The sequence below is a fragment of the Canis lupus genome, chromosome 12 (assembly GCF_003254725.2).
Source record: "Canis lupus dingo isolate Sandy chromosome 12, ASM325472v2, whole genome shotgun sequence".
Lineage (NCBI taxonomy): Eukaryota > Metazoa > Chordata > Mammalia > Carnivora > Canidae > Canis > Canis lupus.
The window spans coordinates 20,499,245-20,524,832 of NC_064254.1; the positions used below are offsets into that span (position 1 = coordinate 20,499,245).

Here is a 25,588-nt window from a genome sequence, read left to right on the forward strand (position 1 = left end):
TGACCCTCAGAAAGTGTGCTAGAGAATAAATGTTTGTTGCTTTAAGTCACTAACCTTTGGCCTGATTTATTATGCAGCAATAAATAACCGAGGCACTGCAATAAATAACTGACCTTGCTTACCTCTCTGACTTCATCTTCCAATACTTTCTCACCATGCTCCTGCAACATCTGCTTGCCTACTGTGCCTAAAACACACCAAAGTTGTTCTTGACCAAGATCCTTGTCCTCATTAGTACCTCTAGTTAGCACCCTGTTGCCTTGGATCTTCTCATGCTTGGCTTCTTCCTGTCACTTGTGTTACGCGCTCTGCGGCAACACGATCAGGGTCCTGAGGATAAGGGGATGAGGAAAATAAAAGAAAAGTAAAGAGATGGGGACAGGAGGGACACAGTGGATGATGTCCAAGCAGTGTCAGCTTTATTCAAGGTTCTACAGCATTATGTAGCATAAGCAAAACAAAGATAAGGAAATGTCCATTCTTAGCATATTTGTGAATCCCTCCAAGCTTTCCCTTTATCAGCATGCAAGACAAACCCACAGGCGCCAGAAGATTTAGGGTCCTGGTTAATAGATAAGCTTGTTGCTCCAGGTGTATGTACCTCGAAGGAACATTATACATGGTTAACAGACCAGCAAGGACAGCACAGACCCCTATTTAAGTTTATGAGCAGGCCAGAATAAATTGTATCTATTGTGTTATGTGGGCGATCACTGTAGAAGCGAGCTCTGAAAACCGTTGCTCAAGCCCTTTCTCAAGCGTCTACCAACTATTCACCCTTTAGGCTCCCGAGCCTTTTGAGTGAATGAGGGACGCAAGTCCGGGCCTAGTTTGGGTTAGTAACTCTAGCTAGTCCGTGGCGGCCCACACACTTGGACTTAGTCTTCTGTGACCAGTCATTTTAAATTAACCACTTGCCCACTGCCACCCTAAAAACTCTCCATCACCCTACTCTGTTTTATTTTCCCCTTAGCACTCACCACTAATAATTTTCTCATTGATTTGTTTTTTAACTCATTGTCTACACAGGAAAATGCTCTTATAAGTACCATGGCATCCTCCCTGCGTAGAAAAATTCAGGGAACAAAATAGGTGCTCAGTAAACATTTACCAAATGAAACAAAGAATAAAGCTATTTAAGTATGATTTATTAGGTCATAATTCTTAAGAATATTTCATCAATTTCCAAGGTCAGAGTCTACATTTTTTTTTCTACCAGGTATCCTTGGCTGGCTTGTTGACTTAGAATATCACAATTATGTCAAAATTTCCAAAGGACAAATATTTTCAAAAAGCTGTTGGGTGCAGACAGGAGGTTAGCAAAGCTTTTGAGAGAAAAATAGGAAGCAAAGTGGATCAAATATAACATAGATAAAGGTTGTGCTGACTCATGAAAACCTGGTCCAACCAGTTTGGGTTGGCAAAACATTTCTAGTACATACTTTTTCTTCAAGAAGATATTGGAAATTTGGCAAGTTGCCATGTATAACAGCTCAAATCTTGACCCAATTGCCCTAGGACAGAGAAATTAATATTTATTTTCATTTCAATTTATCTGTATAATCTCTCCATAGAAACGGTGGGTAGTATAAGGGTCAAATACCAGATGTAAATTATTTTGTAACACGTATTTTTGTCCTTTAATATCACAGATTACCCAGGAGTGATATTCAAAATACTTGACATCTGCATAGTAAATAAAAATTAGTATATGTCAGGATATATACTGAGAATGAATAATATTTCTTTTTACTTTCTAACTAAACTGCATATGGCATTGAAAAAGTGATAGTCCAAGCCAGTCAGAAATCATTGTGATAGTTTCCAGTCATTTGTGATTTTTACTAATTATCTCTGTGTTCTGGGCCGTTTCAGTGACAGTGAAGGCCATCTACTCTATCAAGGTGGCTCTTTCCTGCACCTGTGACTCGGCACATTCCTGGGTTCCTCTACTGCTTTTTGCCCTTGTTCCATTGAGAGTAGGGGAGGTAGAGGCCTCCCCCTGTGGCTAACCCAGGTGTATCACCATCCCTTGAGGTATCTTAATACTACTCCAGCTTTGTAAATAGGCACTTCACTAACCTCTCCTCAGCCACCCTTTTTGAGATGAGGTGATATCTTAGTTTTCATGTACTCAGAGCACCAGTCATAATGGGGTAAATCTTACTGAGTTCACTTCAAAACAATAAAAAGGGATTATAACGTATGTTCTAAATTGGGAAGGGCTAGATGTGATGAGGTTGAGAACCTCTGTTCTGGAACAAAGGTATAAGAATATATTGTTTGAAGGATGGATAACAAAGGCCCCTTCACCTCATAAACACCTTGAGGACTCCAGTGTTAGATACAGAACAGGTAAATGCAAGGGGAAGTGGGGGCCTCCTGAGAGGACAACTTGGCACATCTTGCTTGGGCTGAATTGACCTGATACTGGGTAAACATAAAGGACCCAAGGCATGTGGCCTGTGTATGTGTCTGCCCCACACTATGCAACTGTGGGGAAGTTCACACTGTGAAAATGGGCAGTCAGGGCTAGGGCCCTGGGCTCAGCCCCATTGATCCTACATGTTTTGGGGGAACCCAAGTTATAGGCACAGTAGTTAGTTGAGGCTAGACATCACTCACCATCCCAGCGTCTCCTGCATAGCAGGAGGGGGGGGGGGGCGGGCGGCGGGGAGGACCATATATCTCCCTGTAAGGTTAGGGATCCCAGGCCTAAGTAACAGCAGGGAGAGGAGAAAGACCCCCACATCTTTTTCTCTGAGGTCACATAGAAAGAGGATGCTGCTGCCAAGGCAGACGAATGGTGGCCAGTGTTTCAACCAAACTGTCTCAGATCAGGCAGTCTTTGGGACAACAGGAACTCCACATGGCAGAAGGGGCAGCAAAGAACAGGTACTGCAGCAGAGGACTCCTGGGATTTTTCATCAGTCTCAGGTCCGGTGACTCCTTGAATGGACAAAAGCTCCTAGGTTGTTGGATTTAGCATTGCAAAAGAGATTGCTGGGGGCAAGAACCATTCTTGCAGTTCTAAGATGGATGCTTGAGTGACTTAAAGCAAACATTTAAAAGATGTGATTTTATTATATGTGTATCAGGCTGGGTAAGCAGGGTATATGGCTGCACTTCAGTGGCCCCCTATTTTCCTTAGAACAAAATCCAAACTACCCTTCATGACAGACCATGAATGACTCACAGATTCAAACAAGGGTGTCCTGATTAGGTTCATGTTCAGCATTATCTCGTGCCCTAGTATGAAGTTATAGATTAAATTGTGTCCCCCAGAAAGGATAGGTTGATGTCTTAACCCTGGGTACCTGTGAATGTGATTTTATCTGGAAATAGGGTCTTTGCAGTTGTAGTAAGTTAAGATGATGTCATACTGGATTACGGTGAGCCTAGATTTGATTACTGGTGTTCCCTAGAAGAAGAGGGAAATTTGGACAGACACACACACACACACACACACACACGTTTATGCCATATGGCAACAGAGACAGAGATTGGAGTTATGCATCTACAAGCCAAGAAATGCCAAGCACTGCCAGCAACCATCAGAAGCTAAGAGGCAAGGAAGGATCCTTCCCTAATGCCTTCAGAAAGAGTATGGCTCTGCTCATATCTTCCTTTCACACAAAGAGCCTCCAGAACTGTGAGGGAATACATTTTGCATTTTTCATCCACTAAATTTTTGGTCACTTGTTACAACAGCCCTAGGAACATGTTATACAAAGTATGTATGACTTTGGATTAGAATTACCTATTTTTGTGTGTGTGTATGTCACTACAGTCACCCCTCATTGGGCAAATACTATATCTGGCTTGTTTATCTTAACCCAGCTCCTGGAACACAGATGTCCTATATTATACATAAAATAAATATAATTTCCATAAGTGAGCAGGAAAAAAACTGATTACCTGAGGAAAATGGTTCTGTACCAAAAGAGAAAGAATAAAAGAAAGAAAGAATCAATCTTTCAGGCTGTGGATCAGAAATCTAGCAAAATACAAAAGAAAGACTATTTTTGTCTAACTAAAAATGTCATCTGAAAATTTCTACTTCACTCTTCTGGACAAAGTATATGACAGCTGTTATGAGAATTTTTTAATCAAAGAATCCATGACATTTTTCTCCTTTTATCTATTTTTGAGACCAAGAGAAACCCCAGGAGGTGATCATGATTTGATATTTAATCAAAACAAAATGAATTGCTTTGCAACTAAATATGCATAGTGAATTTGTAATGAAATTAGATTTTAAATTTTTGAGAAGTATCCTAGCCTTGTAATAGCCAGGATTTGGATTTAGGTAACACATTTCATCTCAGGAGATTGGCCCTGCATGTGCTGGGCATCCATTCCTGTTCAGTTAATCCTGAAAATCTTCTTCGCTTGCTCTAAACTTTTCTCATCCAAGGGAGGCTTCCTTGGGCTGCCAGGCTGCAGAAACTTCTTCACGGTGGGGAGATTGCTGACTCTGGTTTTCAGGGCCTGCAAGGCACAAAGACACAGACTCAGAATGGAGCCAAAGACCAGCCCCGTCATCAGCACAAGCCAGGGAATCAGAGATGTTCCTAGCAAGGACCACTGAGTCCCCTCCATCAGCACCACAGGGAGGCTGGGAAATGACACCCAGTGAGACACAAGGTTGGAGGAAGAAAACACAGCTTAATACCATTTTCCCCCAAAGACATCTTTCTTTCAGACTCTATGCAGTTTCAGGTCCCCCTGCCTCCTTCCCTACACATAAATCCTACGGATTCATTGCTCTCATGCAACACAGGGAAGAGGAATGTGTCTGTCACATTTCGACACACATACAGTCTCCAGACAGACCATGAAGATATAGCAAAACTGCCCTGGAATGGAACCAGAAAATATAGAAAGGTAAACCATGAGACCAGGCAAAACAGTCATTCAGCACACGGAGAGAGGGAGACTCTGCCCAGAGAAACGTGATGTCTGCCATTAGGAGCAGGAGTGGAGGAAAGGAAGCAGAAGGAAGGAGACCTGCTCAGGCAGAAGTATGAAGGAAGGAGAGGGACACACCGGGATAAGGAAAACCCCAGAGAAAACGAGGACAGAATCCATAATGGAATAGGGATGTGGAGGTTGATGCTGAGCCCTGGGTCCTTCTCGTGGCAAAGACAATTTCTTCTTCACGGGGAAGCTACCACTTCAAACCCCTTGGCATGACAAGATTCTGAGCCTCGACCAGCCCCAGGAGCTAACTCTGGAGGGAGTTCCAGGGCCAAGAAGATCTGCACAATGATGGAACCTAAGTCCAACTGTTAGATCCTCAGGTGGGAAATGTGAGCCTTCCCTCCTGAAGGCTGTGAGAGAGATCACCTTCAGCAGAGGGAAGTTGGCCAGAAGGCTGGAGTCAAGCTCTTCCACATAGTAGAGAAGTTCAACCAGGTGAATGTCAGCCCTGCTCAGCTTGTTGCCAACAAGGTAGTCTTGTCCATGGCTCTTTAACACCTGGAAGATTTGAGGAATCACATCATGAGCTCAGGCACAGACAGCCTAAGACCCTCTGCTCCTCCTTGATGTCTCCAGCCCAACCTCCCCACCTCTCCTGCCTCACTGAGGGAGTGTGGGCTTCAGACCCTCTGCATTGCCCCTGACTCAGTGAAACACTGGGCCTCGGCTATTCTTTCCCCTCTCCTCAGCTGAAACCCTGGCTAATGTCTCCCTAAAACATGTGTCCACTGTCTATCTCTTTCAACTATCCTGACATATGCAACTTTTCCTAATAAAATGTTGGGGAAATTAATGAAATTTATTAAGATATTCCAATAATATGCAAATGATAACATGAAGAAAAAACCCCATGGCACCATCAACTTCAGGAAATTTTGGCAAATACCCTTTAAGGCTATGTACACATAGAAATATGGATAATTAATAGGCAAAGAACATAATACAATTTCAAATACTGTATAGTAATATACATTTTTCATTTATCTTATCATAGGGCTCACTCTGTAATTTCACAGTAGGGCTGTACTCAAATGGGATGACTGTTCAGGTCTTCATCATGTGAAGGTGCCCCAAACTCTTAGCACCACAAGGGATAGGAGGATTTCCTGATTATTATGAATTATTCCCTCCTTGAAAAGGGCAAACACACAAGCAATCAATTAACATTTGTTCAGTGATTGACAGAATGACCTACTGCCTTATAAGGATGGGTATGTCTGTGTTAACCCTTTCATTTCTATGTATGACCCCCTGTATCTCCCACAATTTTTTTTTTTTTGGCCCATAGTTTTTATTTAGCACAATTTCAGGTTCTTTTGATCCCAAAATGTTCTCCTCTTACCTCCCAGGAGAAACGTTAACTAAGATACCAATCTATGTCTAGTGATGGAACCTTATTTCCTTAGTTTGCATGGTTTTCCTCTTAAGTCTAAAAGCCATGTCTTCAAGGATGTCAATTATTTTTTCTTAACACCTCTCCATCTGTCTGTTCCTCTCCATCCCACTGCCCCCATCTCTGTCTAGATACATCTCATCCATTCATCCTCAAAACACTACCATATTCTCCTGAAGGGCAACTTGTCTCATGTCTCCCTACACATGTTGCCAGAGTGTCTCCTGATGCATTGCTTTCATGGCATTCTTCTTAGATCAAAGCCCCTGCATGGTGCTCTGAAAGATCTATTTCAATCTCCAGTGTGGCTCTCAGAGCCTTCAACAGTCCAAGCTCTGACTGTGACCATAGAAGTCTGCCAGACAGAGAATTCTAGATTGGGTTCCTATTAGTTGAAGTCTTGCTGGAAAACTAAAACTTGGGTATAACTGGTACAATTCTTCCTCACAGTCAGTTTTTTATAAGATGCCTTGAGAGTCATACTCATGCTGCCTTAGTATTCAGGAAGGCCTCTGAAGCGACAATCAATGCCTGAGCAATGCCAGGCACCATCTTTCTTTTTTTTTTTTTTTTTTTATTTATTTATGATAGTCACAGAGAGAGAGAGAGAGAGGCAGAGACATAGGCAGAGGGAGAAGCAGGCTCCATGCACCAGGAGCCTGATGTGGGATTCGATCCCGGGTTTCCAGGATCGCGCCCTGGGCCAAAGGCAGGCGCCAAACCGCTGCGCCTCCCAGGGATCCCACCATCTTTCTTTGTGCTCTAAGTCCACAGCCCCAAAGTACCCAACAGTCCACTTACTTTTTCAAACACGGGGAGATAACGATCTGTTGTTCTCTCTCTGATCAGAGTAATCTTGGCATCTTTTTGATCAGGTGGGCATAGAGGCAAAACCATGATCATTTCATTCAAATCTACTATACCTTCTGTGTACATATCTATCCTAAAAGACAAAGTGGGCAAATTGTCAAATGTCTTCTGCCTTGATTTTATTTTATTTTATTTTATTTTATTTTATTTTATTTTATTATTATTATTATTTTTTTAAAGATTCCATTTATCTAGTCACCAGAGACACACACAGAGAGAGAGGCAGAGACACAGGTAGAGGGAGAAGCAGGCTGCATTCAGGGAGCCCAATGTGGGACTCAATCCTGGGTCTCCAGGATCACTCCCTGGGTCTCCAGGATCACGCCCTGGGCCGAAGGCGGCACTAAACTGCTGAACCACCGGGGCTGCCCCTGCCTTGATTTTATAGCTGAAAAAATGTACAAGAACAGGCATCAGGAAGTGGTAAAGTAGTTCAGCTCCCACCACATGCATTTTTATATGCAGGCATCCAGCTCTGATTTTTACTCGATTTGAACATTTCATTCAAGAACAACCTATCAAGGTAGGTTTATGTCTAAAATTCTCTTTATATGCATGACCAAAAAGAGGGACAGAGAACATTGGTGACTTGTCCAGAGTCACAAAGGAATTGGTGCAATCCTGTAAGTACCCCTAGGACCGTACCCAGGACTTGCCATATCTGTGGTGACGTGTTCTGTGCACAAATGTAGTGTGACTCGTGTGGCTAAGACCTGCCATCTAAGTGATCTCTAGAGAGAGTCCCTGGCACAGCCATCCCAGTCATGGTGCCTTCCTCTCTTGTCCTGTTACATCACCCAGGCCCATTTATACCAAACATCGGCAGGTTTTCCGATTATTTTCCACAACCTGTCCCCATGTAGTTGCCCAACCCTGGCTTTGTTTGCATTTCTCAAGTCTTCATCTAAAATGTCCCCTAAGAGACACCTGGGTGGCTCAGTGGTTGAGCATCTGCCTTTGGCTTCGGGTGTGATCCTGGAGTTCTGGGATCGAGTCCCACATCTGGCTCCCTGCAAGGAGCCTGCTTCTCCCTATGCCTATGTCTCTGCCTTTTCTCTGTGTCTTCATGAATAAATAAATAAAATCTAAAAATAAATTTAAAAATAAAAAAAGTAAAGAAAAGAAAAGAAAAGAAAGGAAAAGAAAATATCCCCTAAAAGGGTGAAAATCTTTGTACATTGCAACTAGTACATACTCTAGGAGATTTGGTTTTATAGTTCCAAACTGGACTTCCTATAATAGTTTTTAAAATAAAATCTTTATTAATACATAATTCACATACCATAATGTATAAACTTCTCAAGTGTACAAGTTTGTGATTTTTAGTAAAGACAGACAATTTGGGAAGCCAGGGTGGCTCCGCAGTTTAGCGCTGCCTTCGGCCCAGGGCGTGATCCTGGAGACCTGGGATCAAGTCCCACGTCAAGCTCCCTGCATGGAGCCTGCTGCTCCCTCTGCCTGTGTCTCTGCCTCTCTTCTCTGTGTGTCTTTTGAATAAATAAATAAAATCTTTAAAAAAAAAAAAGACACACAATTCTGTACCATCACCATACTCTAATTACAGAATATTTTCATATATCCAAAAGAAATGCTGTATGCTTCTATACTCATTCCAATTTCTTCCCTCCACAACCCCTGGCAACCTCTAAACTACTTTCTGTTTCTATATATTTGAATGTTCTGGATATTTCATACAAATAGAATCATACAATCTGTGCCTTTGTGTCTGGTTTATGTAACATGATGTTTGCCAGGTTTATCTGTGTTGTACTATGCATCCATACTTCGTTCCTTTTCATGGCCAAATAATATTCCATTGATGGACAGGCCAATATTCCAACCATGCACATTCATGTCATTTCTACTGTTTGAGCATTAAGAACAACACTGCTATTACCATTTGAAGTTTTCTTTGTTTTTTTTTTTTATTTTATTAATTTATTCATGAGAGACATAGAGAAAGAAGCAGAGACACAGGCAGAGGGAGAAGCAGGCTCCCCATGGGGAGCCTGATGTGGGACTCAATCCCAGGACTCCAGGATCACGCTCTGAGCCAAAGGCAGATGCTCAACCACTGAGCCACCCAGGCATCCCATGCTATAATCATTTGCATAAAAGATCTAGTGTGGATATATTTTCAATTATCTTATTTGTATACTAGTAATGGAGTTGCTGGCATATGGTGACTCTGTGTGTAACTTTTTGAGTAACAGCACCTTCTGAGATTTAAATTTCAATCTTGTGGTCCCATCACAACAGAGAAGAGAACCCATAGATATGGTTGTAGTGACTAAAATCTAGCTACTTCAGTCCTGTATCAAAATGGTCAAGATAACCTTGGCATCTGGACAACAAGGCTGTGCTAACCCTTGTCAAGTGGCTAGTCTATATAACAGGCTGATAAGTGAAGTTCTTGGTCATCATTCTTATAATTTAAGAACCTTTAGAATCAGCTCCTTTGGATCCTTCTGTTCCCCAGCCTTATCTGCTAGACACTCAGACACATTGTCCTTTGTCTCTAGCTGTTGACTAGTATCTAGCTCCTAAAGGCCTGAGTACCTGGAGTGATGATTCCACCATCTTTCTGACTTTATAGTTCATCAGCATTCAGAAAACTGTGTCACCACATGTGCTCTATCCATGGACTGCTTCCTCTTCTGTAACCCCACTTGATGAATCCACTTCAAGTAGAATCCCTCATCCTCACAGCTCTCTGTGGTGTTGGACCTTAATCTATACCACTAAGTCCTATGGCACTACTGCCCATGATCTTCCTGACAGTCCTGCTCACCCAAGGAAGAAACCAAGTTTTCACATTAATCATTCATGAAAGAGCAGAAAAAATACCGTACAGAGCTCTCTCCTTTATGTCTTTCCCATAGAGGTTGTATTTGGTGGCAATGTAGTTGAGAATGGCTCTGGTCTGTACCAGCTTCATTCCATCAATTTCCACCATTGGCACTTGCTGGAACATCAGACTTCCATCTTTTAAAGGAGAAAAGAAGAAGTAGAGTGAAATGTTTTATGGATCATTACTCTTTTAGCATGAAAAAACATTTGTTGCCATGACCTAAGATATAAAAGGAAACAAAAAATTATTGTCTGGTCACATTTCAACAAAACAGCATTTTGCTTTCAGCTTCCTATAATCCTCTTTGCTCAATCTGCCTCTTACTTTTCACCTATTATTTCATTTATCTTTTTATTTCCCATAGATACATGGTAGGTTTCTGTGTTTTTTGCAGTTGCTTTACTTTCATGGATGTTTTAGGAAATTTTGAGAGGCCACCATGACATGCATTTCAAATGAGAAGTCCTTTGGAACTTATGCCATTAGGGCCAATGCTAAAAGAGATTTTTATGTAGGGTGTTTTATGTCCTCTTCCAATTCTCCTAGTGGACAGTTTATGCAGGGTAGGCCCTGTTTTCTTGAGTATGCTGATGTTTGTAGTGTTGGACCTTGTTCTTCATCTCCCTCTTCATATTGTCACCTGGACTTTCAACTAATCCATCATCTCATTCTCTGAGTCTATAACATTGCTGAGTATTCCCTTGTCAACCCTACCAGAGAAAAGAACTCATAGAAACTGCTGGCCTATTTCTACTTTTTTGTTCAACTGCATGTGTTTGAGAGTCCTTGGATGGGCAGGCGATGTGAGATCCTGAATGGACCCAGCTCACTCGGGATACAAAAAAGCTAGCGAGAGCAAAGAGAGGGCATTCATAGGGAAGGGGGCATGGTTTTTTTTAGCAGATACTCAGAGTTCAAGCCCTTCCTAGCCCTGAGTGAGATGGAAGACCTGCCCAAGGAGACCCCCTTACATTGGAGCCACTTTTCTTCCTTTTCACCACTCCCAATTCCCATCACATTCACACATAAGTGTTAAAACCTCAACTTATGACTTCTACCCATACTCTCATCCAAGGAATTAGATTCTTGGTCTTACCATTTTTTAATTTATCCAAGTCTTCTGGAGTATTTATAAATTTCTCTTCAAACTGGAAAGCAGAAACAGTGAATTAGTTACACCTACAATACCAACATTGCTTCTTTAAAATCAGCTAAGATCAGGATACCTGGGTAACTCAGCAGTTGAGCATCTGCCTTTGGCTCAGTTTGTGATTCCGGGGTCCTGGGATTGAGTCCTGCATCAAGCTCTGTCTATGTTTCCGCCTCTCTGTCTCTCATGAATAAATAAATAAAATCTTTAATAAAAAAATAAAATCATCTAAGATCAAGTTTCATGTTTCTAATTTTTGCCCACAGGCCATAAATGATATTTTGTTGTTTGCTTAAATCCAAATCCAAATAATACCTAGACATTGTGGTTAATTTCCTTAAGTTATTTAATTGTTTATGTTCTTTGATGAGAGGAAATTTTAATAATGTATTAGGTCAAGTCTGTTCATCTCTTTTTTTAAAAGATTTTATTTATTTATTTGAGAGAGTGAGAGAGAGAGAAAGCATGAGCAGGGAGAGAGGCAGAGTGAGAGGGAAAAGAAGACTCTCTACTGATCAGAGAGCCTGATGTGGGGCTCCATCCCGGAACCTGAGATCATGACCTGAGCCAAAGGCAGAAGCTTAACCAACTGAGCCACCCAGGCACCCCAAATCTGTTCATCTCTCTCTGTCTTTAATTTTTACTTATTCATTTGAGACAGAGAGAGAAAAAGAGAGCATGAGTAGCAGGGGAGAGGCAGAGGGAAATGGAGAAGCAAACTCCCCGCTGAGTGAGGAGCCCAATGTGGGGCTCAATCCTGGGACCTGGACTCAGGTCATGACCTGAGCTGAAGGGAGATGCTTAACCATCTGAGCAACCCAGATGCTCCTGTTCATCTTTAAATAGCTGACTTTTTTTTTTTCTTTTTTTTAGAGAGAGCATGAGTGTGGGGTGAGAGGTTGGCAGAGGGTAAGGGAGAGAGAATCCCAAGCAGACTCCACACCCAGTGCAGAGCCCAATGCAGGATTTAGTCTTATGACCCTGAGTTCATGACCTAAGCCAAAATCAAGAGTTGGACACTTGACTAATCCACCCAGGCACCCCAAACTGACAATTTTTTTAATGCAAAACTCTTGACAGTTCATTTAATAAGAAAATTCTTTTAGTTTATGTGAGAAAAGTACTTTGATAGAGTCAATTTGAGATCCAACTTAAGACGAGAACTCAGATCTAACCTCTACTCCAGCTGAAGCCAGGAGCCACCGGATGGACTCCATTCTGCCTCGTCCATTGAAGTAGTGAAGCTTGGGCTTCCCCGCCATGGTAGTCTCTGGATTTCTTTAAATATGAATCAAAGAACAAATGAATGAATGAATGAACATATGAACGATACCACAGAAGAAAAATGTACTTTTTGATATAGGGTCAAATAGTACCGACAATGCTAAAGGAGTATCTGCCTTCTTCAGGACAGAATTGGAAGAGTCCCTAGCATGTCTTTCACGGCCAAAATCATCATCCATCAGTAGCCAACCATGGGAAATTGTTCCAAATCATGCCCATGTCTCCACTGGGTAAAATCTGTTTGTCTTGGCAGGCTAATAGGTGGGAGTGTATGATAAGGATGTAAGTATGGGTATTAGCAGGACAGGGAAGGATTAGAGAATTAATATTTATTGAAAATCTCCTAATGATCATGACCCAGTGTTAGTCCCTTTGGATATATTATTTCTTTAATCTTCATAACAACTCTATCAACTAGTTATTATCATATCATATTATATCATATCATATCAGCTAATGAGAACAAGGTTCAGAGGTGAAAAGATGGGTCCACAGTCAATCTTTAGTTAGTGATGGACATAGAAACCCACACCTAGGACTAAAAAGAGTAGGGCTAGAATCCACACAAGTGCTGGCCCTGTGAGGGGCATTGAAACCAGAGGACTTCACTGATAAGAAAGGGAGGAGGGACAGAGTTAGTCCTCCACTCCTTGGCTGTTATGCTGCTTTTGCTTAGAGCAAAAGTAGGGCTGAGACTACTTAGCTCGAAAGACCCTAGTTCTTTCCATAGACACAGGATATTAATTCTTTTCTTTTGTCGGGGAAGGTGGTGGGGGATGGGAGGAGGAATTCTACAATTCACCTTTACTTGATACGCTTTATAATCTAGAAAAAGGGATATTACTGCATTAAATTTACATTAAATGGAACAGAACTAACATTTCTTCAGTGTCTGTCACACAATGGGCATTCTCACCTATTTATCTTCATTTCATCCTACAAAAATCACCTGAGGTGGCTTCTGTTATTACTGTCATCTTAAAATTGATGATACTGAGGTTTCTAGAATAACTTGCCCAAAGTAAGTGGTAGAATTGGGATTCAAACCCATTTTTATTCAAATCAAAAGCTTTATTTTCTATATTGGTATTTTTAAAATATTCATGACAATCCTTCAGTGGATTGTGAAACCCACCAATTTTTAAAATGAAGCAGAAGAAAATCGACAATATCTGCGTGCATTATGTGTAGAAACATAAACATCTTTTCATGAGGTTTTAGCTTCAAATATGTTTGTTGTGTGTATGGACGGGTGCGTGAATACACACACATCTGATCAGTATAATGGTGAGGGATACTTTAGTTCTGCTTGGTCAACAAACTTTGAAAGCCCTTGGTCCATCCCAGCCTGCATGAGAAATGAACAAAGCATGGGGCAGCCTGGGTGGCTCAGCAGTTTAGCGCCACGTTCAGCCCAGGGCCTGATCCTGGAGACCCGGGATGGAGTCCCACGTTGGGCTCCCTGCATGGAGCCTGCTTCTCCCTCAGCCTCTCTCTCTCTCTCTCTCTCTATCTCTCATGAATGAATAAATAATAAAAATTTTTAAAAATAGAAATGAACAAAGCGGGGAATCAGATAAGGAAACTCAATGGCTTAAACAATGGATGTTCTAACATAGATATGAATAAAAACACACAGGACCCCTTAAAAGCAGGAGTCCCAAAGCCAGGTCTTAAGGAGGAACAGCTGCATATTCTGTGCAAATCTCAGGTTCTGTTTACAAAATATTAAGATTCTCTTGCAGGGATGCCTGAGTGACTCAGTGGTTGAGCATATGCCTTTGGCTCAGGGTGTGATCCTGGAGTCCCAGAAAGGAATATTGCATCAGGTTCCCCGCAGGGAGCATCCTTTTCCCTCGGCCTAAATCTCTGCCTCTCTCTCTGTGTCTCTCATGAATAAATAAATAAAATCTAAAAAAAAAAAAAAAAAAAAAAAAGATTCTCTTGCAAAATTTTGTTGTGAAATCTGAGACAAAAGATATCTCTCTTTACCCAAGGCGTTGTGGGAAGCAAAGGCAGAAGGAAATGTAGATAAGATTAAATGTCTCTATAACCTGTAGCCCATTGATAAATACTTGAGATAGGCAGAGTATAACACTCCTCCAGGAAACTCCCAACTGTCTTACTGCTAATGCTTTGCTAGAGGGGAAAACAACTTTAGCTTGACAATAGCAAGGCCTCTGCTATCCTGTGAATCTTCTTTAGCATATGAAAGTCCTTTTGGAACATCCCTCATCTTTACTTTCCCCCAACCTCTGTGTATATAATCTGTTGCTCCTCACAATCCTGGACATCTCTTCCAGCCATGGGCCCTGTCCCAGTGCTTTAATAAAACCATCTTTTAAAAATAAATGAATATATAAAAACAAAATCACCTTTTTTGCACCAAAAAGGTTTCATTAATTCTGGGTCATCGGCTCTGGACCCCAACAACACTACTCCAAAAAACTATATCAAATGTATATATCTCTGAAAAAGTGCATGTGACTTGAATTTCAGATATCAAAATGTTTTCAACATCCACATTTTTCATGTGGGACTCAATAATTCTAACCTTTATAAAGTAAAGAATTGCTGGGGCACCTGGGTGACTCAGTGGGTTAAGCATCTGCCTTCAGCTCATATCATGATCCCAGAGTCCTGGGGTGGAGCCCCCAGTCGAGCCCCCAGTGGAGACCCCAGTCCAGTGCCCAGTCGGGCTCCCTGCTCAGTGGGGAGCTTGCTTCTCCCTCACCCTCTGCCCATCTCTCCCCCTACCTTCATGCTTTCTCTTGTGCTCTATGTATATTAAATAAATAAATAAAATCTTAAAGAAAGAAAGAAAGAAAGAAAGAAAGAAAGAAAGAAAGAAAGAGAAAAAGAAAGGAAAGAACAGTTTGGAAACATACTTACTGAAGTCTTCTGTCTTGTAACTGGAGATTTTGTTTATTGTACTTTCTTATCATGGGGACTGGAGGTGTGTGTGACTCAGCAGAATGAAAAGGAGAATGGAGCTTATACTAAGTGTGTTAAAGTACAGATCACAGGGCTGTGATAAAAGCCCTCACACTGCCTTACCTATTGACTGAGGGTCAGGATACAAAAGGAAATAATGTTTGTCTTAATAATATTTTATCACTAGGCCCCCCGGATAAGCAACTTTGTTCCCCTTTTGAATGGGAGGTCACCAGAGGCCAGATGGAGACTGGGGCAAAGGGTGTCATAGAACTTTGCCTGATCGACTGAAAATGAGAACTGGAGAGACTCAATCATTGGCCATAGAGCTACACACGGATATTCCTGATTTGTGCTCTCGATCTGGTGAGTGTGATCACCCCCTAGGACAACTCGAGGAAACAGCTTCTAATGTCCTATTTTAAAGATGAGGAAATTGAAGTACAAAGAGACAAAGTACCTTTCCTACACTCACAGGTTTTTGGAACTCATCTGATTTCAAGTCCAGGGCTCTTCCAGGAAACCATGTAACACTTTGACACCTTCTATGCTTCTCTCCAAGACCCTTGTTTATTTGCTCCCATTCAGAACCCATTAGCCAACTAATGGATGGGGAAGGCAGAGGGTGAAACAGAATTCACAAGTTCCTTTCTTGTTAGCTTATTTACAGGAGCATGATAAGAAGAATATTAATAAAAGCAGACCTCGCTTTACGTTGACATCCTAAAGAACTAGGAGTAAAATGAGCACTTATATATTTTACCTGAATAAGAAAGTAGACTCATATTCCTTGAAAGGAGAATATCCTATGATAATTCCAGTAGTAGATGAAAGGAGTTATTGTCACTGGATGTGGCCCTAAATCACAGTGTGTGTGGATTAGAGAGCGAGAAGGGAGCCTTAGAGACAAATGCCAACTCCTGTGCTTCAGAGTACATAATCTCAGTCAGGTTGTTAAGTGTCTGCACATCAATTTTCTCTTCTAAAAACAGAGATAGTTACATCTACTCTTGAGGCCTGTTGAGAAGTGCAGTGAGATCGTGTACATAAAACTCATAATAGGGATCAGTAAATGCAAGTTTCCCTCTGTTCCCTGTTCCTGGGAGAAAGTGAGTCTCTGAGCACATTGGGTAGCACACATCTTTCTTCTATCTCTATCTATCTATCATCTATCAATCTATCTCTATCATCTATATCTATCTATCTATCTATCTATCTATCTATCTATCTAATATATCATCTATCTCATCTATCTGCCTATTTATCAATCACCTTGTGTATCTATCTATCTCTTGACCCAGAGAGCTCCAATAGGAATCAGATTTCACATGTATCCAGATGTTGTTTCACAGAGTCATATAATCATTTATTTGGCTTGTGTTGGTTAGTCAGTTTCACACGGTGACATTGACTGTGTGCTAACCCGAATTGCAGGACTTTTGATGAAGGTTCGGGGAGGTCTGGCACATCATGAAACACCACCTTTGGTAGCCTCAAGACGTCAGCAGATTTCTGGTTCTGCCCCTACCACATGCAACCCCCAGTGTCTCTCACCTCTGGTCCACCCCCACCCCAACAGCTCCCCGACCCAGGCATTCTGGAGTCTATCCTGTCTCCAGGCTCCTCCATGAGTTCCAGCCCCGTGAGTGGCATCACTAGGCAACAGCACTAGTGCAGAGTCTCACTGTCAACACTTGAAAATGATCGCTTCTCTCCAACATCCTCTTCCTTACCTGGTAATAGCTATTTCACTGAACCTCCTTTAATACTTTGTTTCTGGTTGATGTGTAATGTATTTCCTGCTTTCAAGAAGTTTCCTTCCAACTTTCTTGACTAACATCATTGAGCACTGTCCTGTACTAAGGAAACAATGGCTGCATGGGAAGGAGATAGGAGCCTTATTTGGTTCTTGCCTGAAAAGGTCTGTAGACAACTGGCAGCACACAAAGGGCCCAGTAGTGACTCCGATTTAATTGGTCCCACCCCCCAAATCATGATTCTCTTGGCCAAGCAAGCCATAGCAAGGTGAAGGCTACCAGGCTGTAAGCCAAGGATACTGAGCCTTCTGTCCAGGCTGGATTCCTCCTCCAGGGGCAGCCTGACATACTCAATCCCTCTCCACCTCTACTTATCTGCCCTCCTGCCCTTCAAAGTAGGATCATACCTCATCCTTGTCAACCCTGCTCTCTTTAGCACCTTGCAAAGTGCTTTTCCTCATTGCCATGTCAGTAGGTACTGCCATAGGTACTGTTTTCCCGTAGATTCTGTTATACCTACAGGGCTCCTGGATTGTTACAGTGATGTCACTATGCCTCTAGTCTCACCTGTACAAAACCTGTCTTTCCCCATGAATATGAATACTGCGGCAGCACATTGTTGACTCTAACATTCTGATTCCATGGGACACCTGGGTGGCTCAGCGGTTGAGCATCTGCCTTTGGCTTGGGGTGTGGTCCTGGGGTCCCAGGATCAAGTCCTGCATCAAGCTCCCTGCATGGAGCCTGCTTTTCCCTCTGCCTGTGTCTCTGTCTCTCTCATGAATAAATAAATAAAATCTTAAAAGAAAAAAAAAAGACTTCCTGAATTTGGGAGTTTGAGAATTTATGTAAGCCAGTGATTCTTAAGTGGGGATTATTTTGCTCCCGAGCACCCTGAAGGCTAGACATTGTTGGTTTGTCAAAACCAGAAGGGAAAAAAACAAACAAACAAACAAAAGGGAGGGTGTTAACACATCAGTTGGGAAGAGATGCCTCTGATGTGGCATGAGGCCGTGCTTGATGTGCCTCTACTACTAGTCATTCTGCATTTTATCTGCCTATTTTTCATCAACCTTGTTATCCTAACACACACATTTATTGTATATTTGGTTGGAAATATCTTACACTTGAAATTGCAGTTGGCTACTGTATCTATGTAGTCTTTCCAGGATAGAGAGCATGGCCATTTTGGAAAATACAGTCATGCTCCTGTTATCCATTGGCACTTATCATTCTACTCTCGGGCTGTTTGTCAATGGCACTAGGATGGAGCCTCACCCCCACACTGTACTCTTTCTAGAAGCACTGAGTGAAATGGAAAGAAACTGTGAGAATGTAAACTGTATCAACAGTATTGATGAAGTGACTATTTCTTGTAAAACTTGTAAATAAACTATCACTGTAAATATTTTAAAGGTGTGAAGTTTCCAGATTTGAGGAAATACATGTGTTAACACCATTGTCAAGCACATTCTTTAAAACTAATTAAATGTGCATTTCTATAATAAATATTTATTAATTACAACAATAAAATACCAATCCACCGGGCCGCTCCCCATAACAGAGAATAAGCCCGCCTAAAATGTCAATAGTACTAAGGTTGTGAAACACTGCTCCAGCCCTTCTCTATGTTTGCCATGAGCTGATTGAATCCTAGAGAGAGAATGGGCCTTACCAGCTATCTAGTCAGAGCCGAGATTTGGAATCTGGTTCTGCTGACATTCACACTAAATTTTTTCTATTATACTAAGTCTTAATTTTTAGTTTTCACATGCTACATAGCATTGTAGGATCATAATTCACAACTGTTGTGTGTTGACTACAATAGTTCTCCTTATCTGCATGGCTATGTTCCAAGATCCCTAGTGGATGCCTGCAACTGTTCCAAGATCCCTAGTGGATGCCTGCAACCAGGAGAGTACCAAACCCTATATATACTATGATTTGTCTATACATACATACATACCTATGATGAGGTTTAATTCATAAATTAGGCACAGTAGGAAGTTATCAACAATGACTAATAATAAAATAGAACAATTATAAAAATAGGCTGTAATAAAAGTGATGTGCATTTATAACATGAATATTTTTCTTTCTGGAATTTTCCATTTAATATTTTCAGACTGTAGTCACCATGGGTAACTGAAACTACAGAAAGCAAAACCACACATTAGGGGAACCTCCATACCTACAGAGAAAGTAAGGCTGGCACAAACACCTACACTCTCTCTTGCACTGGCCATAGTCTCAGATTGCTGAAATGGTTTCATTCTTTTTCCCCTCATATCATTAATTCTTTTCTATCTAAATTCTCCTGCCCTAGTTTTCAAATCTCTTCATTTTTACATTTCTGTAAAGCAATGTATCCAACAGCATTGAATTTATCTAACAGCAATTGAATAAACAACTCTTGATCTGTCCCTTAAACACACCAAGAATGCACAATGTGAGTATGAAATAGATTTTTCCTGGGGCTAAGGACACATTTTAAAGTAGTTTTCTGGTGACCTAGAGATGACGATGTGAGGCAATGTCTAAAGATTTATGAAAGCAGTACTTACCTCACTAAAGTCTCTCTCCCACGAGGCTCAGCAGCTCCGTGCCAACCCCTTATGCGTTTATAAGCTCTTTGACAGTAAGTAATGCCTCCTCTCTGACTAGGGGCCAATAGAGTTCAGTGAAAGAAAAGTCACTCCCACAGTGTTCAGGGCCTTGGCTCCTAAGCTAGATTAGAAGGAAATGACAAGTCATCATCCTCTTATGAAATAACTAGTTAATATGTTCCTTTTCAAGGTTGGCAATTAAAAGATTAAACAAACAATTTCAGACTGATTGGACTCTGTCAGTCGGTGAGGTATGGCTTTTGGGAGGAATTGTGAGGTTTTCACGAATTGGATGCCAGGACCAAGGATGAAAAACCCTTAACATGAGCCTAGCAGGGAGCTAATGTCAGTAAATGGAAAGCAAATCTCTGGGATACTGTTTATATTGGGTTTTAGATAAAATTCAGGGCACCCAATTAAATGTGAATTTCAGACAGATAATAAATGATTTTTTTGGTACTGGCACCAAAATAGACATACTAGATCAATGGAACAGAAGAGAGAGAGCCTAGAAACAGATTCATGATTATATGGTCAATTAATCTTCAACAAAGGAGACAAGAATACGCAGTGGGAAAAAAGAGTCTCTTCAACAAATGATGCTGGAAAAACTAGACAACAACATGCAAAAGAATGAAACTGGACCACTTTCCTACACCATACACAAAAATAAACTCAAAAGGGATTAAAGATCTAAATGTGAGACCTGAAACCATAAAAATCCTAGAAGAGAACACAGGTAATAATTTCTCGGATATCAGCCTTAGCAGCCTTTTTCTAGATATGTCTCCTCAGGCAAGGAACTATATCAAAATTTTTAAATTTGCACAAAACAGAAACAATCAACAAAATAAAAAGGCAAACTCCTGAATAGGAGATCTTTTCAAATGATCCATCTGCTATGGGGTTAATATCCAAAAATATATATATATATAGAACTTATACAACTCAACACCCACAAAACAAATAATCCAATTTAAAAATGGGCAGAAAATGTGAACAGACATTTCTCCAAAGAAGACATATGGATAACTAACAGACACATGAAAAGATGCTCAATGTCACTGATCATGCGGTAAATGCAAATCAAAACCACAATAAAATATCACATCACTCCAGTCAGAATCACTAAAATCAAAAAAACAAGGAGCAACAAGTGTTGGTGAGAATGTGGAGAAAAAGGAACCCTTGTGCCCTGTTGGTAGGAATAGTATGGTGCCACCACTGTGGAAGTTGGCATGGAAGTTCCTCAAAATTTAAAATTACAAAAAAAAAATAATAATAATACAAAAAAAAATTTTAATTACAATGACCATATGATCCAAAATTCCATTACTGGTTATTTGCCCAAAGAACATGAAAACACTAATATAAAAAATATATACACCCCTATGTTTATTGCAGTATTATTTACAATAGCCAAGGTATAGAAGCAACCCAAGTGTCCATGGATAAATGAATGGATAAAAAGAATGAAGATAAAAAAATAAATAAATAAAAATAAAAAAAATAAAAAAAAAAAATAAATAAAAAAATAAAAAAAAATAAAAAAAAAAGAATGAAGATATATATATATATATATATATATATATACACACACACACATATACAATGGAATATGACTCAGTCATAAAAAAAGAATGAAATCTTGCCATCTGCTACAACATGGATAGATCTAGAGGGTATAATGCTAAGTGAAGAAAGTCAATCAGAAAAGACAAATACCATATCGTTTCACTCATATGTGGAATATTAAGAGTCAGATGTTGATCTGACTGAGCCACCTATGCGTCCCAAAAACATTTTTATTGTTAGAAGAAAAATGGCTCCCTAGAAGAAACAAGAACATTTCTTTATGCTGTTACCCAGAGGGGTAGTTATTTTCCTGCGGGTATATGAGAATGTCAGATATGAGTTTCTACACTCAACTCTTTGAGAGGCTAGGCGACAAATGTTAATATGACAATTCCTACAAAGATCAAGAGAGACTACATAACCTGTTTTCCTTTGTCATTTAATTTTTAATTCAAAGAAAAAGACAAGATAGAAGAATTGAAAATCTGATTTTATATTTGATCCTAATTAAAAAGAATAAATTATACTACAATCTGCTTATGGGAGTTTTATTATTTAATTATCACTAAACCTTTGCAATGCTTTCCTGCCTCACAATAGCCAGGATTTAGATTTAGGTAACATACCTCATTGCTGGAAAACCTCAGCAGATTAGCCCTGCATGTGCTGGGTATCCATTCCTGCTTCATTTGATCCTGAAAATCTTCTTTGCTTGCTCTAAACTTTTCTCATCCAAGGGAGGCTTCCTTGGGCTGCCAGGCTGCAGAAACTTCTTCACGGTGGGGAGATTGCTGACTCTGGTTTTCAGGGCCTGCAAGGCACAAAGACACAGACTCAGAATGGAGCCAAAGACCAGCCCCATCATCAGCACAAGCCAGGGAATCAGAGATGTTCCTAGCAAGGACCACTGAGTCCCCTCCATCAGCACCACAGGGAGGCTGGGAAATGACACCCAGTGAGACACAAAGGTTGGAGGAAGAAAACACAGCTTAATACCATTTTCCCCCAAAGACATCTTTCTTTCAGACTCTATTCAGTTTCAGGTCCCCCTGCCTCCTTCCCGACACATAAATCCTACGGATTCATTGCTCTCATGCAACACAGGGAAGAGGAATGTGTCTGTCACATTTCGACACACATACAGTCTCCAGACAGACCATGAAGATATAGCAAAACTGCCCTGGAATGGAAGACAGAAAATATAGAAAGGTAAACCACGAGACCAGGCAAAACAGTCATTCAGCACACGGAGAGAGGAACAGGGAGAGAGGGAGACTCTGCCCAGAGAAATGTGATGTCTGCCATTAGGAGCAAGAGTGGAGGAAAGGAAGCAGAAGGAAGGAGACCTGCTCAGGCAGAAGTATGAAGGAAGGAGAGGGACACACCGGGATAAGGAAAACCCCAGAGAAAACGAGGCCAGAAACCATAATGGAATAGGGATGTGGAGGTTGATGTTGAGCCCTGGGTCCTTCTCGTGGCAAAGACCATTTCTTTTTCTCAAGGAAGCATCCACTTCAATCCCCTTGGCATGACAAGATTCTGAGCCTCGACCAGCCCCTAGGAGCTAACTCTGGAGAGAGTCTTGCTGGAAAACTAAAACTTGGGTATAACTGGTACAATTCTTCCTCACAGTCAGTTTTTTATAAGATGCTTTGAGAGTCATACTCATGTTGCCTTAGTATTCAGGAAGGCCTCTGAAGCAACAATCAATGCCTGAGCAATTCCAGGCACCATCTTTCTTTGTGCTCTAAGTCCACAGCCCCAAAGTACTCAATAGTCCACTTACTTTTTCAAACACGGGGAGATAATGATCTGTTGTTCTCTCTCTGATCAGGGTAATCTGATCTTTTTGATCAGGTGGGCATAGAGGCAAAATCATGATCAGTCCATTCAAATCTACCATACCTTCTGTGTACATATCTATCCTGGAAGACAAAGTGGGCAAATTGTCAAATGTCTTCTGCCTTTATTTTATTTTTTTTTTATTTTATTATTTTATTTCATTTTATTTTATTTATTTATTTTTTTTAAAGATTCCATTTATCTAGTCACGAGAGACACAGAGAGAGAGAAGCAGAGAGAGACACAGGCAGAGGGAGAAGCAGGCTCCATGCAGGGAGCTTGACCCGAGACTGGATCCTGGGTCTCCAAGATCAGGTCCTGGGCCGAAGGCGGCACTAAACTGCTGAACCACCGGGCTGCCCCCCGCCTTGATTTTATAGCTGAAAAATGTACAAGAACGGGCATCAGGAAGTGGCAAAGTAGTTCAAATCCCACCGAATGCATTTTTATATGCCAGTCATCCAGCTCTGATTTTTACTCGATTTGAACATTTCATTCAAGAACAACCTATCAAGGTAGATTTACGTCTAAAATTTTCATTATACCCATTACCAAAAAGAGGGACAGAGAACATTGGTGACCTGTCCAGAGTCACAAAGGAATTGGTGCAATCCTGTAAGTACCCCTAGGACTGTACCCGGGACTTGCCATATCTATGGTGACGTGTTCTGTGCACAAATGTAGTGTGACTCGTGTGGCTAAGACCTGCCATCTAAGTGATCTCTAGAGAGGGTCCCTGGCACAGCCATCCCAGTCATGGCGCCTTCCTCTCTTGTCCTGTTACACCACCCAGGCCCATTTATAACAAACATCGGCAGATTTTCCAATTATTTTCCACAACCTTGTCCACATACAGTTGCCCAACTCTGGCCTTGTTTGCATTTCTCAAGACCTCACCTAAAATATCCCCTGAAATGGCGAAATTCTTAATACAGTCACAACCAGTGCATATTATAAGGGATCTCTTTTTCTTTTGTTTCAAACCAGTTTTTCTAATCTACTTATACAAATACAAGCTCTATTGAAATACATTCATATACCATAATTTTCACCTTTAAAAATATTTTTGCAGTAGTTTTTAGGTAATTATGAAACCATCACCTTCTAATGCCAGAAGATTTTTATCACCCTAAAGACAATTCAGTACCTTTGATAGCCACTCTGTATTTCCTGGCCCCTCCAGCCCAGGCAACCACTCAACTACTTTCTGTTTCTATGGATTTGGATGTCTGGACATTTCACGTAAGTATACAAAATGTGTCCTTTTGTGTCTGGTTTCTTTGATTTGGTACATTATCAAAGCTCATCCATGTTGTAGTACACATCAGTACTTTATCTGGCTAAATCATACTCCATTGTATGGATAAAACCATCTTTTGCTCATCTATCCATTGTTGGATGGACATTTTATTTGTTCACCTTTGTGACTATTAAGAGCAATACTGCTATAAACTTTTGTCAACAAGTTCTTGGGAGGATTTTTTTCATTTTCCTGAGTGTAGATGTAGCAGAATTGCTGATATATGATAACTGTGTAATTTTTGTGTAACTGCTAACGGTTCCTTACAAGATATAAATTTCAATCATGTGGTCCCCCAGGTATTGCCATAGAGAGGAGATCCCCCAGGTATTGCCATATTGACTAAATCTGGCTGCTTTAGTCCTGTATCAAAATGTTAAAGGTAACCTTGGCATCTTGAGAACCAGCTTCTGCTAACCCTCATCAAATGGCCAGTTCATTTAACTGGCTAATATGTTAGGTTCCTGGTCATTATCTTTATAATTTCTGGAACTTGAGAACCCAAAGGATCTGCCTTTGCATGCTTCCAAGCCTTCTTCTCTAGGCCCTCAGACTCATTGTCCCTTGGCTCTAGCTGTTGGGTGTATCCAGCTCCTTTGGGCCTGAGTACCTGGAGTCATGTTTCCATGTCCTCCTGGCTTTGTAGTTCATCAGCTTTGGGAAACTCTGTCAGTATGCTCTATCCATAGACTGCACCCCCTTATGTAATCATACTCACTTGATCCCACTCCATGTTTACTCTTTCCTCACCCTCATAAGTCTCTGCTGTGCTGGACCTCAGTTATAACACCAAGACCTGCACTGCTATTGGCCATGAAACCTGTGAACACAGTTCTGCTCACTCAAGGAAGGAACTAGATTGTTCCTGTTAATCATTGATGAAAGAATAAAAAAAATACCACAGGGCTCTTTCCTTAGGTCTTTCCCATAGAGGTCTTATTTGGTAGCCCTGCAGTTGAGAACGACTGTGGTCTGCACTAGGTTCATTCCAATGATGTTCACCATTGCACTTGCTAGCACATCAGACTTCTGTCTCTTGAAAA

At 41.0% G+C, this 25,588-nt stretch overlaps 2 protein-coding genes across 3 annotated transcripts in view; both read right to left on the reverse strand.

The window, feature by feature from the left end:
* Window positions 1–4,036, reverse strand: part of LOC112641747 (glutathione S-transferase-like) — a 29,067-nt gene extending 25,031 nt beyond the window's left edge. The window contains exon 1 of the mRNA XM_035697479.2: window positions 123–4,036. The gene's annotated coding sequence lies outside the window, so the exon portion shown is untranslated. The remainder of the gene's footprint in view (window positions 1–122) is intronic.
* Window positions 4,037–4,173: 137 nt separating this feature from the next.
* On the reverse strand, window positions 4,174–19,930 carry LOC112641749 (glutathione S-transferase A2). Of its 2 annotated transcripts, none has more exons than XM_025419029.3 (7): window positions 19,787–19,930; window positions 12,423–12,525; window positions 11,194–11,245; window positions 10,099–10,231; window positions 7,178–7,319; window positions 5,350–5,481; window positions 4,174–4,491 (listed from the first exon to the last, which is right to left on the reverse strand). In XM_025419029.3, exons 2-7 carry the CDS (start codon window positions 12,507–12,509, stop codon window positions 4,366–4,368), a joined length of 672 nt encoding a protein of 223 aa, XP_025274814.1. In that variant the 5' UTR covers window positions 12,510–12,525; window positions 19,787–19,930; the 3' UTR covers window positions 4,174–4,365. The 2 variants fall into 2 exon arrangements, with proteins under 2 accessions (XP_025274814.1, XP_025274813.2); XM_025419028.3 differs by lacking the exon at window positions 19,787–19,930 and adding an exon at window positions 15,424–15,516.
* Window positions 19,931–25,588: the final 5,658 nt, after the last annotated feature.

Coding starts and splice junctions, on each gene's coding strand:
- LOC112641749 (XM_025419028.3), bottom strand. CDS start 15,476: ATGATAAGAAAGTACAATAAACAAAATCTCCAGTTACAAGACAGAAGA. Junction 11,246..12,422: donor TGGCTTCAGCTGGAGTAGAG/GTTAGATCTGAG, acceptor TCTGCTTTCCAG/TTTGAAGAGAAATTTATAAA. Junction 10,232..11,193: donor CTTGGATAAATTAAAAAATG/GTAAGACCAAGA, acceptor CTCCTTTAAAAG/ATGGAAGTCTGATGTTCCAG.